This window comes from Sus scrofa, chromosome 3 (genome assembly GCF_000003025.6).
Source record: "Sus scrofa isolate TJ Tabasco breed Duroc chromosome 3, Sscrofa11.1, whole genome shotgun sequence".
In the NCBI taxonomy this organism is placed as follows: domain Eukaryota; kingdom Metazoa; phylum Chordata; class Mammalia; order Artiodactyla; family Suidae; genus Sus; species Sus scrofa.
This window is the reverse complement of record NC_010445.4, coordinates 66,125,675-66,140,049: the sequence shown is the minus strand read 5'-3', so window position 1 is coordinate 66,140,049 and position 14,375 is coordinate 66,125,675. Positions and strand designations below refer to the sequence as shown.

At 33.9% G+C, this 14,375-nt stretch overlaps 1 protein-coding gene across 2 annotated transcripts in view; it reads right to left on the bottom strand.

Moving 5' to 3' along the window:
- The window catches only part of LRRTM4 (leucine rich repeat transmembrane neuronal 4), a 756,267-nt gene extending 744,867 nt beyond the window's left edge, over window positions 1–11,400 (bottom strand). Inside the window, exons 1-2 of one of the 2 annotated variants that reach the window (XM_005662431.3) lie at window positions 10,659–11,400; window positions 7,290–8,836 (exon numbers count right to left, since the gene is read on the bottom strand). In XM_005662431.3, the coding sequence (XP_005662488.1) occupies window positions 7,290–8,836; window positions 10,659–10,662 (1,551 nt within the window). In that variant the 5' untranslated portion in view covers window positions 10,663–11,400. The remainder of the gene's footprint in view (window positions 1–7,289; window positions 8,837–10,658) is intronic. The other variant, XM_021087310.1, reaches the window with a different exon arrangement.

Below are 14,375 nucleotides of genomic sequence, written 5' to 3'. Positions count from 1 at the left end.
TGAAAATGATAAATATCAAATGCTTAATAGTAAAATGCATCTCAAATTTAAGCTGAAACATCAAGGAATATTTTTAGAGCTTCATTTGCACATAAGAGTACTTAACAGGAGTCAGTAAAAGGAAAGAAAAATCAACTTTTAATAATTCCCAGTGCAGCAAATAATTAGATCCCCAGTAGAAAATATGAAAAAAAAAAAAGTTTCAGTAAATGCGACTTGAGGAAGAAGGAATTGAAAAAGCAAGCATAGAATTTATACTCAAAGACTTTCTGGTATGTTTGTTTTAATAAAATCAGTATAGTTTCAATGATTTATTTGATAATATTTAATTCTAAAAGAAGGCAACAAAACAGCAATCGTTGTCCTTTAAAATGAAAATATACAGTGAATATGAATTAAGTAGCATTGACTTTTGAAAATAAAACAATATCAGGCATTTTCCCTCTTTGTCTGTATCATTTGCTATTCAAAAATTAGTGCCTAAACGGTTTTGCTTTAGCCTTAAAAATGACCCCAAAGTGGAACTAATTCATAACGCTACATATTCCTATTTTGGAGTACAGTGTCTTACTGAGATTCTTAAAAAGCATGAGTTTTCCTAAACAAAACCACCTATATTCATTTTATCTTATCTGTTTCAAATATTCAAATGTACTGTAAAAAACTAATATAATTTTTTAGTTTTTAAATTCAATGTAATTTGAAGATCCAAATCAATTAATTAAGTACGTAAAGGTGATAACTATAAATTTGTTTAGGAAGTTTTGTTTTGATATTATAATTACTCTTTTTTTAACCTGGAAATTTTCTTTTAAAATCAAAGTGATAAACATGTTTACTGTACCTTACTTTATTGTACTAAAATTTACATTAAAAAAATAATAAAAGAAAAATAAAAAGATGACCCTTCTTGCTAACTTTATGACATCTTTACCCCTACCTCTAAACTCTGAGAATTCAGTGGATATATAAAAGACGGAAGTAAAAAAGAGAGATGGTGTATCAATATCAAAAATCCCAGAAAACCGGCAAAATAGATTGAGGGAATGACTGAAGAAACGTAAAATGATTTTGATGTATTTAAACTTTTTTAATTTCTCCCCCAAATAATAATTGCTTTTGAAGCCATTCATGTTAACTGGACAAGTTAGTAATGAACAGGGATCATTCAAAGTACAATGTATATTAATCTACCATCTTTTAGAAACATACAGTTCAGTATTTTATAAATATTTATGTGGGATATATATGGTTGTTTAATTGCACATGGTTGTTTAAACGCAATTATATTTTAAAGTTTCTTTGATATTTATGTTTGTGTATAATTTATATAATATTAAAAGATATCTCATTTCCATGTACAAACAATAATGCTATATATATCATAATCTTATTTAGTTATGCACATGTTTATTGTTTATCTGATATCCAGGCAGCAGCTTTTGTTCAATGTTTTCCTTTTAGTCAAACTTGTTCATAAGTTTTGGACATGAATTTTTCTGATTTTTTTTAATATTCTCTCCATTACTTTAACTTTTCATTAATGTTTTGCTATCGTTTCATTTCCAAATCTTAACGTTTACAAGTATTATGCAAGCTTTGACTTCAAGTCAAACATCTTACTTTTAACAGACGTTAATTTCTCTTGACGGTTTATACTTTTAAACTAGTTAGGAGGAGTATACATCACATCCTATGTACGTATTGAGCAGTGTCAAGAATATTAAAGCAGTTTATTAAAAAAAGCAGCCATTTTAATACTATAGGTAATACTGTGCTTTTTCTTGACCTTCTTTAACTAAACAGTTAAAATTTTAATGGCTTCTGGAGTGCGTGAGAAAAATACCTTCACAATTTCACTTTCATTTTAAGAATATTGAGATTTTATTAAACTGACCCAATGAATGATAGCTCTTTTGGTTCTATAAAAAGCAATCTTAATTTTTAAAACATATTCAACTTTTCTATTACGCTTTTCACTGATCCAAAGACAGAGTAATTTTTCAGAAGTTCCAGTGTCTGGTGAAATACAGGTTGCCTCAGTTTCACTATGACTTAGTGATTCATGAAACTCCAATGATAATCCTGATGAGTCATCATTCCTCAATGCTAACATTCCTGAGCAACTTCCAAAGTATACAACTATCTATAAATGTAATTTTTGAGAGCTAGGATGACTAAATCTTATTGAATATAGAAAAGTCACGGAAGAAAATTTCTGGAATCATGCGAGGATTGCTGGGTGTATCAAAAGCTGTATCTTCCTAAATCCACAGTCAGACTTCCCAACTTAGGATCTTAAAGAGCAGCCAGTTATTAAAACCTTGCTGATGAGATGCTAATCCAAGCTAATTCTAGAAAGGCATCAAACCTTTTAGTGTCAGTTTAAAAATCTTTCCTAAATTAGCCATGCCAGGTCTTCTTGGCAGCTGTCACTCTTCACCAGTACCATCTGCAGATTCTAATAAAAATTCTATTCAGAAATGGATTTTAATTGGATTGAATTTATACAGTAGTTTTTTTTAAAGTCATATATTAAATGCTTTCAAAATAATTAGTTATTGGAAAATTTTTAAAAGATATAGATTTGTGTGTGTACCCACATGTGTGCATTTATGTTATAAATTTTGCCTTCAAGCAGAAATTGTATGGCTGCTCACCTGAGCATGCCACTTTTCAGTAATTCAGGAAGTTCTTTTTTATCTCATTGACAATGAAGATAAATAGTTCAGTTTTTCCTGCACATCCCATCTTGCCCTTGTAATACTGGGAATGACCACAATGATTTTACAAAGTTGATTACTCTGAGGAATGATATGAGTTGGAATGTATTGCACTAATTGAATACACTCATTCAGTGATGAGTCACAGAGATGAAGTGACTAGGCCGAAGTCACAGTAAAAATGGCAACATGTAATTTAAATTCTCCTTTTACATAAAAACATTGGAGTATCTGAATATAAATACTTCTAATTTCAAACTAATTTTCAACATTTATCTTTGAAAGTATTTTCCTGACTAACAAAGTCCAGTAATCATGACCCAAGTTTTTAAATGGACAAAATTTTCATGGAGTATATTTATATTTTCCCTCTATCTCTGTGGATTAGCACATGCATATACTTACACAATACACACACACACACACACACACACACACACAAATACACTTTCTTGAAATATACAAAGTTTCAATTGTAACATTTTAATAAGACACAGTAGTAGTTGGCTATCAAAATTAACTTTGTTTTCTATAGCTTTATATTGGTAAAATGTATTAAACTTGGTGATACTGGGCCTGCTTCATTAGAATCCTCTTTGAGTATACTATGGTTTTTAGTTCTTGAAAGTTTATTCAGTATACTTCAAAATGTCAATTTCTAAAGTGTAGAAAGAAGTTAATAATCCTCTTTAAGTCAGTAGTTTGGACCTGATCTAATACATTCAATAAATATAAATATAAACTGTTAGAAATGGTCTATACCACCCACTGCACAGCAGTGAAATAAATAATATAAGCCCTGACTAATAGCAAATATAGTTTTACTTTACTTGATTTTGAAGAGTGTAATGAAAATATTAAATATTGGGAAAATATATACCTAATGTCACCTATAGTCCCATTTTCCTAATGGCAGCACTATTAGCATTATTGGATCATTAGACTTTGTATTTCAATTCCCTTTCTTCTAAAATGCTCTGAATGGAAGATCTCTTTGGAGACCACTTTCAGTCATGTTAAGGTTTTACCAATTTCAATTTTTTTTTAATTGAAAGGACAAACTCTCTTGGCTTATATTCACGATAGCTAATTTTATAAAAGTTCTGCTGTTTTTTAGCTTATGAAATATATCTTTGAAGAACCAGGTATTCACAGTTTTGTTTTTGTATAATCTTTAAGTAAAATTTTCATATGAAGAATGAAATAACTTCATAATTCCACTAATATTTTTAATGAGATAAAGCTATTCACAGTTTCACAAGCTATTTTCAAAAGTATTTGCAATTTTCTCCATTAGTGACACTAAATTTTAGACAAAGCTGTATCCTTTGGGGTTTAAGTTCTCTTCTCTTAGCACATACTGAGGACAAATTAAATGACTCAGTTCAAGCAAGCACACTGATCCATTCAAAGTATCATGATTGAGATGTATATATCTAATAGAATTGTGCCATACATCATAATAATTATTCATAACTATCTACTCTATTCCTCTTTTATATATATAAGAAAGTTTTACTGCCTAAATTATTATAATATTCTCCTTAAGTTTGTTAGCATATAATGTGCACTTGGACCTTTAAAATTGAAAATTTATAAAAAAAGGAGCCAAAATTATCTACTTTTATCAATTGCATGCTATATATGTATAGTGGCTCACAGACATTATTCTAAGGAGGAATGTTAATATTTTTATTTTCTCCTTAAAGGAAAGAGACAAAATGAATACTTTAACTATATTGAGAGCATGATAACTGAAGACACCACCAACTGTATAAGTGGTATTTTCAATTTAATGCAATTATTTTTCAAGGCACTATCTTAGAAAATTAGCATTTAGTGCTAAGTTTTCTAGTTAAACATTATGGCTTTATTGGATCAAAGTAATGTTTTAAATAAAAAGACCTACCTCACAAAAATTTATTATAAATATATGAATAGTTCTCTGTTTTTCTAAACTACTGATATGTGAGGTCTGTCAAAATAATACCAGATTAAAACTCAACATACCTTTACTGTCCTAAAAAGTCACAAATTTGGGCAAACCATTCATCCCTCTTGGCTTCATTTTGTTAGATTTCTCAACAAGAGAAATTTTACTCTGGAGTGACAAAGAAGTAAGTGAAATTTGGGTTTTCGTAAAATTTCTAAGAATCCATTTTTCCTCATTTCTTACATTCATCTGTAACTGTAACACACTGACAAAATGGAGGAGGTGGCTACAGTGTTTGTTTCTGTGTATTTGTGTTTTTAAAAAGTTACTATACATTTAAACGTAGCTTTATTGGACCTCACATGCTCAAAAGTGGAGTTAATGACCTTAGATGTATAGCCTACCACTTTCTACTTTTTAGGGCATGGAGAGTTTGATCTACTCTAGTAGGGCTACCATTTCAACTCAACAGCTTCATTGTTACATATAATTAAATTTTTTTAATACTTAATTATGTAACACGACATCCATCCCCAGCAACGTCACCGGAACATCATGACCATAAACATCACTCTACAGAACACGTACAATATCAAAATCTGTTTTTAAACATTTTTTTTTTTGGAATGAAATACATTTTTATTTTGTTTCTATCATAGTAATACCTAGAGTCTTTAGAGGATAGTCTCTGGAATTCAAGATCTCTGGAAAAGTTTTAGAACCACTGTTCTCAATCCCTTCTCTTTAAAAATCTTTCCTCCTTCACGGTAATTCTTATAACTAGAAATCACCATTCTGCTACAAAAGTCAAGAGAAAAGAATGAATAGAACTGGATTTTCCTTTTCTTTTTTATTACTACTTTTAAAGAGGATCACAAAATATGGGGAGACTAGAATTAAACAGGATGATGTTGTTTTACTCATATTCATAAATTATATAAATATCAGCCTTGCAATAAAAACATCAAGTCTTGTTAGACTTTTATATATTTAAATTCTCTTTAATTTTTGAAAACAATTGCTTGTTAGGGATTTATCACCTGGGATTACTTTATTTTTTCCTATCATATACAGAAAGGAGAAAATGTGAAGAACAACTCAATATTCCAAATTACACTGAGTTGGAAATTATTTCATACTCAGTGCTTTATGGAGAACATTTTCATTAGCATCTAAAGTTAGGATTATGGAAATATTTGGGTATATATTATCAAAGAGCAAATTATATTTTTCAACTGTTGTAACTAGTATTAAATAGGGAAAAGTCTTTAACTGCTCATTAAAACTTTCTTTTGAAAAAAGAATTACGTAAAATTGGACACCAACATGACAAAGAGCCAGAACTTAAACTTTCTTTACTAATTTATTCTAGTAATAAGGCCTTGGCAGTTATACAGTCTTGCACTTTTTGATCACCTTTACTAAGTAAAGAATAATTTCCATTCAAAGCACTTATTGACAAGTTGGAAACCTGTGATTATGTTTCTACTCATAAGCATGTTCTCATGTATGATCTTTAAAATAATCAGACATTGACTCCAAACTTATTCTCATGGAAATGAAAATTGTATAACATGAAATGCCTTCATCTGAGGTGACTGTTACAGAAAGGGAAGATACTCAGAACCCAAATCTCTCTCTTTTTATTTATAAATATTTGCATCACTTAATTTTGGATTAGTTTAACAAGAATACACATTATGTCTTTGGGGATGACAGCAACACTGACAAACAGTCCCTGTTATGCCTGTCATTATGTTATTGCTAAATCATCCACAACATCATGACCTGATTTTAGTTACCAGGGACAAAGCCAAAACATGGAATATAATACATACACATAGCCAGCACTAAACCCTTGAAAAGTGATCTATGTCCAATAATTAAACAAAGAGAAAGGAAAGAAGGAAGGAAGAAAAGAAAAGGGAGGAAGGAAGGGAAAGAAGGGGGAAAAAAAGGAAGGAAGGGAGGAAGGGAGGGAGAGGGGAAGGAAGAAAAGGAGGAAGAAAGACATCTTTATACTTCTTAATACAATTACACAATAGGCCTGACATTCTCTATGCTGGTATAATAACTAAATGGCAAGTAACACAGAAACAGTTATCCCTGTGGGATCCCTGTTGCATGCTTTAATTAAAACTAAAAATGTACAACAAAATCAACCCTTGGGTAAATTGCTCTTTGGTTTAAATCTTCATTACCTCCTGGAATTTTGGTAAAATCACTTTGTTTTTAAATTAAGCTGGCCCCTCCTTCTTTACTCGATTACAAAAGTCAAACAACAACAACCAGACATAAATTTTAGAATGAAAAGAGTTTTGTTTGTGTGTATGTGTGTAAGTCCAACCCCTGTATACAAACTGTTAAAAAGCAGATATTTTAACATAGTGCTTTATTCCAACTTAATCTCATCCTTGAATGAACTTCCTTCAAGTTTCAACCATTAAGGAAAAAAGAAAAGCAGTCAATTTCCTGGTGGTTGTAATTTAATTAAGTAACCTTTCACACTGAGCAAAACCCAAAAGCAAAAGGGTCATTAATCTTTCTAGTGATTAGAGACACCTCTAGAGCTTCAAACATTTACCTCTCCTTCCCCGCAGTAGAAATGCTTTTAGGAGGATCATGGTTCATACCTCACATTCCCTGGAGCCAGAGATGGTATATGTGCAGGGCCCAGATCCATTAACCGATATATCCATGGTCTCAGAGTTTGTAGGCTTGTAGTCCACATAATACTCCTGTAAAGGGGAATTCATTTGTCTTTCAGACTCTCTGGTCTTTTTTCGCCGCCTCTTCATAAGAGAGTGTTGCTGAAGTTGTTTCATGCTGGCTGGGTAGCGTTTCCAAGACACATAGATTACCAAGAGGATCATGGCCACTGAGAGAAAGAGAGCCACACTCCCTGCAATGATTTTGTGAAATGAAACATGCTCATACTCTTGCTCTGTGCCAGGAATCTGAAATCCTGGGGAAGGGCTTGGTATTTCAAGGGTGGGCTGGGTGAGGTCAGATTTGAAGGTTGTAGGTTTAGGGATAATGAGAGGTTTTTGGGGACTTTGGGGCACCAGGTGTGATTTTTCTGTGTTGACCACCTGGACTTCAGAGCAGATATTATATGTTTCCACTGCATCACTAACCTTTTCACCCTGGATATGCTTAGGTCCTGCACATATCATGGTGCTTTCTTTATTTCCTTTGAAATTCTTAAGCCAATAAAACAGAGGACAAATGCTCCGAGTGCATTCCCACATATTCCCAGACAAAGTGATGGATATTAAGGATATCCATGCATTGACAGTTTCCTGTGAGATATTGGTAAGCTTGTTGGAATCCAAATTCAATTTCTGCAAATTGGGCAGACATTTAAATGTGCCCGGCTCAATTCCTTGGATATCATTCCCTGATAAATCCAAGTTGTGCAAGGAACTCCAAGTCCACGTCAAGCCTTGGCTAATGGAGCGGATCCTGTTCCATTGTAGGTAAATTGAGCGGAGGTTGAAGAGACGTGGAAAATGAGCAAAGTTGATCTTGGAAAACTGATTGTGCTCCAAGTGGAGCTCTTTTAACTTCAAGAGGCCAGCGAAAGCATTTCGGGACAAGCTTCGAAGACGATTGTAACCCAAATCCAGAAAGTCAAGATTTCGACAGTCTTGAAAAACTCTGATTGGCACCGTCTTTAACGAGTTAGATCTCAAGTGCAAAATGATGAGTTTCCGAAGGCCTTTAAATTGCTCAGATTGCAATGTCTGAAGTTTATTGTAAGAGAGGTCCAGACTGCGGAGATTGGGAACTGGGTGAAATGTTTTATTGTGCAGATAGGTAATTTTGTTGGAGCTTAGAATTAATTCTTTCAGTCTACGGATCCCTTGAAATGCATCTTCATCCACAGAGCTAATGTAATTATGGTCAAGATAAAGCCATATAAGCTGGTTAAGGCTGGCAAACTGATTGGATTTGAGTTTCTGAATGCTGTTGAACCTTAATGATAAGCCTTGTGACCCTCCAGAAATGTTCTCAGGGATATCTGCGAAAGCATGAGACTCACAGTACACAATTTTGCCATCACATCTGCAGTTCTTTGGGCAAGCTCTCTGAGCCCCTGTGAGCATAACAAGCAGCAACGTAGGAAGTAGCACTAGCACCACACGCATGCCTCTCAGCTGCGTAATTAAATGGAAACCTAAAATATTAAAAAGAAGACAAATGCACATTGTAAAGCTATTAATATAAATCACCACCAGCTTACTACAATCAGGGCCTTTCATCTAGCATAATATCGGGATAGTTGATATAAGAACCATGTTTTTGATACTGAAAGCCTTATTTTCTTCAGTGTTGCATATTTGCTATTTAGGTTTCATTTCTTCTTGCTTGCTTTTCACATCGCCACAGTGCCACAGAACTAGGAACAGCCTTCCTGAGTTATAGGAGTTCATATATCCATCGACATTGAAAAACATCAAGCCTATCCTGTGACTTAATGCTGATATTTAATAATATTAATGTCTGGCTAGTCACTTTGTTGAACACCAGTACTAAAAGGAAAAGTACTAAGTTTTCTGGTAATGAGAAAATGTGACTTAGTAATCCCTGTACTTGTACATCCTTCCTAGTTGAGCAAAGATGCTGTGATGTGGCAAAGGGGCTTCACAATGCTGTCAAGGTAACCCAAGTTTGCCCTGCCTGAAATTGTATCCTTATTGCATAATCGGATAACAATATATGAGCTCTGAAAAAAATGGCATTGGCACCAGTATAAACAGTCAGTGAAGCATGATATGCAGACTAATAACAGCATGAGGTATTCTCAATGCGTTAAGAAGCATATATACTCTCAACATCCAGGGAGAGCTTCCTACTGAGGCTCTTCTGCGCGCTGATACAAGGGCTCACTGTCCTAACTACTAACACAGAATACTGCAAAGTATGACTATCAAATTCTTAATAAATACTTGCATAAAATACAAAATAACCTTGTGCAGTTTTTTTTTTTTTCTGTTATTTCAACACAGTTGCTTTTTTGCAAATTTGGGGGATAAACAAGGAGAGAAACAGCGGACTACTCTCTCTCTCCCCCTCCCCCCATCCCAAGCTGCTCAAATTTCTCACACTTTTTTTCCTCCCCTACCTCCATTTAACTTCAGAAATCCTGCAAAGTTGCAATCTATTGGCACTTATGCTGCATTTCCAAGTCATAGCATATTAAGGGACTTCTTTGCTCTGTCAACAGTAGATTTATTATTTCTTAGCGGTAAGAAAAAAAAAAAAAAAACTACTCCGTGCTGCAGTTTCTTTATTAATCTTAACTATTCATATTTTTAACCAAGAGGCACTCAGCCAAATCCCTAATTAAAAAAAAAAATCTCTTTCTTTTACTCAACCAGTTAAGATTTTTTTTTTTTATTTGAAACCTGATCTTGCTCTCTGTCCTCATGCCAGCTACAGACTCATTGAAATACATTCCAGCTCTCCCAGACAGGAGCAAGGAGTGGGGGGGAAAGCCAGTCACACTTGAAAAAATAAGACTGGCAAATGACTGCTGGAAATTTGGAAGCTGTGTTCAGGACATATCTTCAAAGATGAAACAAGCCCTTGTGCGACCTCTGATAAAGTAATGACCCCACCCGACACACACGCAGTAAAGTGTTAACAATATTCCTGACAGCAACCAGAAATACAAGCATGGTCAATATTATCAAGAAATAGAATCAAACATAATATTTATCTCATGCTCAATTCCCAAGCTGTGGATACGCATGCGGAAGAGACAGCCTTATTTTCTCCAGAGTCTAAGTCCGTGTTATGCATTTACAGTTAAAATAAAACGACAAAAAAGAAAATGATCTAAAAATATAATAGCAACTATAGTGAGTCAACTGGCAAACTCAGAGGCTGCTGCTTTTTGCCTGTTTTCCCGTCTTTTAACAGCTAATGCCACGTCTGAGAATAGGAAGCCAAGAGGATCAGCTTTGCTAAGAAGGAAACAACAAAAGTTCACTTACCCATCCTTTGTCATCCAAAACGGTTCCCCCCTCTCTCAGCTTTCTTCTTATTCGGTCTCCCGTGCTGAAACCACCACCACCTTCATGACACAGTGCGGCTGTCATTCACACCATTCTGATCTCGCGTGTGAGCTACTAGACCCATACAAACTTCCCCGGAGAGGACGGGCAAAAATGCATATATATACATATGTGAAAAAAAATTAGCGTGGGGTGGGATGGGGGTCAGGGAGAAGGAAGCAGTTGGGGGGGTGGGGGAGGGCCTCTAGGCTCTGAACATCATTGTGTAATTCACCAGAGACCCATCAGCAGTAATTGGCAATCTGTGCAAAAGAGCTACAGCCCATCTCGAAGGTAACCAACTTCTCTGTTAAAAGAGAGGAAAAAAAGAAAAGAAAAGAAAATCTTCAGAATACCTGACATTCCTTATTGTGCTGGCTTTTGCCATTCCCAGATAAAGCAATTCATCCTCTGGATTTTCAGTTCTTCTAGCAAGTAGGCCTCCTGTGCTGTATGAGACCCCAGTTTAAAAGCTATGCAGGCTAGGTTTATCCATTTAGCTGGTCAGGTTTAAAGTGTTTTGTAGCTGTGCTGAGAGGCAGCCCTTGTCTAATTCAGAAGGCTTTCCAGAGACTGATGATGCTCAGAGCTTGTTGGTGCTAATGCTTGAGTTTGTGATACACTGAGTGCCCTCCGCTGGAGAAAACAGATTGCACATTAAAGACGGAACAAGTGAGCCTGTCAGTGGTGTGTGCAGCCTCTCTCAGAAAGGGAAATTAAAGGCACAGGATCACTTTTTTTCTCTCCAATACTACATATTATGAAAGATTAATGCCAAGGAGTTACATTCAGTGATATCATATATCAAGTAGTATACTGCTTCTCTAAATATTATGCAATTAGTAGTTTTAAGAGTTACCTTAACCTGATTTTTTTTTTTTTTACTGCATATATCACAGGGAATTTCTTATCATTTTTTAAACAACAAATATTTTCAGTTTTATTTTCGTTGATAAGGGATAGTGTTACTTATTCAAGGAGTTTTAAGCCAACCACAAAGAGAAGTAGTCTTACTCAGGGAAAAAAAAAATCACTTTTAAAGATAGCTACATTAAAAAAAAAATAGGTCTAATTTTTAAATTCCCAACATTTAATTATAAAATATACTCTCCAATGTTGCACATGTTATTAAAGAGTCTAGATCATTATTTTCAAAAAGTGTACATTTTTAGCCTTAAAACAGCATCTTTAAATACTATTTTACAAAATGTGCAGGTAATTAAGACAGACTGAATGTTAGATAAGAGTAGACTTCCAGCTTGACATCCTTATTGCAGTCAATTTCTTCAAAACTCATCTACATTTATAATGCGAAATTTTCCTCTGAAAGTCAGCTATCATATTGTCCAAGGCCACAAAAAAAGGTGAGTACATCATTGCATCATTGTACTTCTCAAAAATTTGCAGAATATCCTCAGAATTAGAAGGGATAAAATACTATAAGACCTAAAATATGTATTTTAAAAAAAAACTACACACTTTCCTTGAACTTGTACTATACGTTGAAAAAAACACTATAACTCAGCACTTCCATTTTGTTTCTCTTCTTGTTTATTCTACAACCTCTGGCAGATAACAATCTTTGGAACAATCCAGAATAATGAACCAATAAAGTACAGAGAAAGACTCCTCTCCTGAATATGATTGCTAACCTAATTTAACAGGTGTGAGAAGTTTAAGTGACTTTTACACAAGCATGTAAGATTGCTGTGGATCATTGGAAATAAATACTTTTAGATATATTCCTTGATTTTAGATTGTCTACCAAAATATTAGTAAGTAAAGAGGGGTTGTCATATGGATAACATATATTACTTAATTCAGATTTATGAGTAGGTAATATCAGGTAATTGCCTATTTACGAAAAAATTCTCACGGAACAAATATATCCTTTTCTCATTAACTGATACCTGAACTTCTATTTTAGAAATGTATACCTCTAGTTTAAGGCTTAATACTTATTAGAATGCAAATAAACACCAAAGAGATTAATGGAAAGTATATACCTTTCTAAAGAAATGAACATAAATGATATATATATAATTGTTTATAGTAGTGAGGTTTACATAGAAATAAAACCCCCACCTAAATACACAATAATAGAGGATTAGCACAGGAAAGTTAATATATTCATGAAATAGAACACATGCTGCCATTGAAATTAAAATGGTTTGTGTTTGCTGAGAGGGAATGATGACCACAAGGTATAAAGCATGAAGAATAGGGGCAGAGAATCAAGGTTGTAGAGGATAATGATAGGCAGTCTATATCTGTATGTATTTTTATTTGCATGGGCACAAAATAAAGATTTTTCCTGGGAAACTGGATGACTTGCATTTCATTTTTTATGATTTTTAATTTGTATTTTATAATTTTTAATATAATGAATATGTGGTACATGTGATGTTATATATATATTTGTGTGTGTTTAATTTTTCTTTGAATAATAATTTTGATGGTAGATTGGAAAAAATATCCTGATGTTACCCACACTTATGGTGTAATAACTATGTACAATGCAAGTTTTGTTTGAAGTACTAAGTATTCAAAGGAGATACTAGACCATGTGCAGAGTTTACAGATTATCAATAATCTGCTATACTTCTTGGGAAGACACAGTGAGGACATTAAAAAGCTTAGCAAGAGTTGAGAGTGGAAGATTTCTTTGAAAAGAGCTGTCTCTGTATTACCACATGCGCATGTGCTCACGCACACGCGTGCACACACATACGTGTGTGTGTGTGTGTGCTCATACATATCTTCATCCAAAAGAAGGTGTGGGGGAACGACAGCTCCTTAGCTTATTTACCGAGTGAGGTGCTTCTAGAAGCTGCTTGAGGAGCTCGATATGTGATTCCAGCAGTGAGCCCAGCACTATAGAATGGTAACTGATTGCTCTCTGAGAAATCCAGAAGATAAGAAATGAGTTTGCCTGAGCAAAGTAGAGTTAAATTGCTGTTGGAATTGGCTTTCACTTTCAGAGTTTGTCTGGATAAAAATTATATAAGTGTTTTCTATGGAAAAGAGTTGGGTTACATGAGAGAAAGAGAGAGAGAGGGACTCCATTTCAAGCCCTTTTAAATACTGGTGATACTCCTAACAGAAAGAATTTGTGTTAAGTGCATTGTCCAAACAACATATAAATAAACCAAAACCAAGTATAAACCAGTTAAGTTTGGAAAGGTACCAGATGCATGAAAAAAAAAAAAAAAGTGCCATCCTTGTCATGGGAAGTTTTGTCCATTATTCCTAATGGGGCTATTAAGGATCTATCATTACATCCATGAGAAAGATAAATATTTTTTTACCTCTGCTAGGCTTAGTGATTAAAAAATCATTTAAGTAAGTGTGGGGGGAGGTGAGCAAGAATGAGAGAAGCTGGTTCACTTCCTCTGTTTTCCCACAATTGGTTCTCCAAGAGGAGGGGAGAATGCTTGAGCTTTATATGAAATATAAGATATTAATTGATATGATGGACTTAATACTTTCATTTACTGAATTCAGACTTTATGAACTAAGGATATAATAGGAATTTTTGTTACCTCAAAGAGAATTCAGCTACCTCACTTTGATAATTTGAAACTGACCATGGTAGGAGTATTTACACCAAGAAAAATCAGCAAAGGCTAAAATATAAGGCATGATCTATTGTTTTGT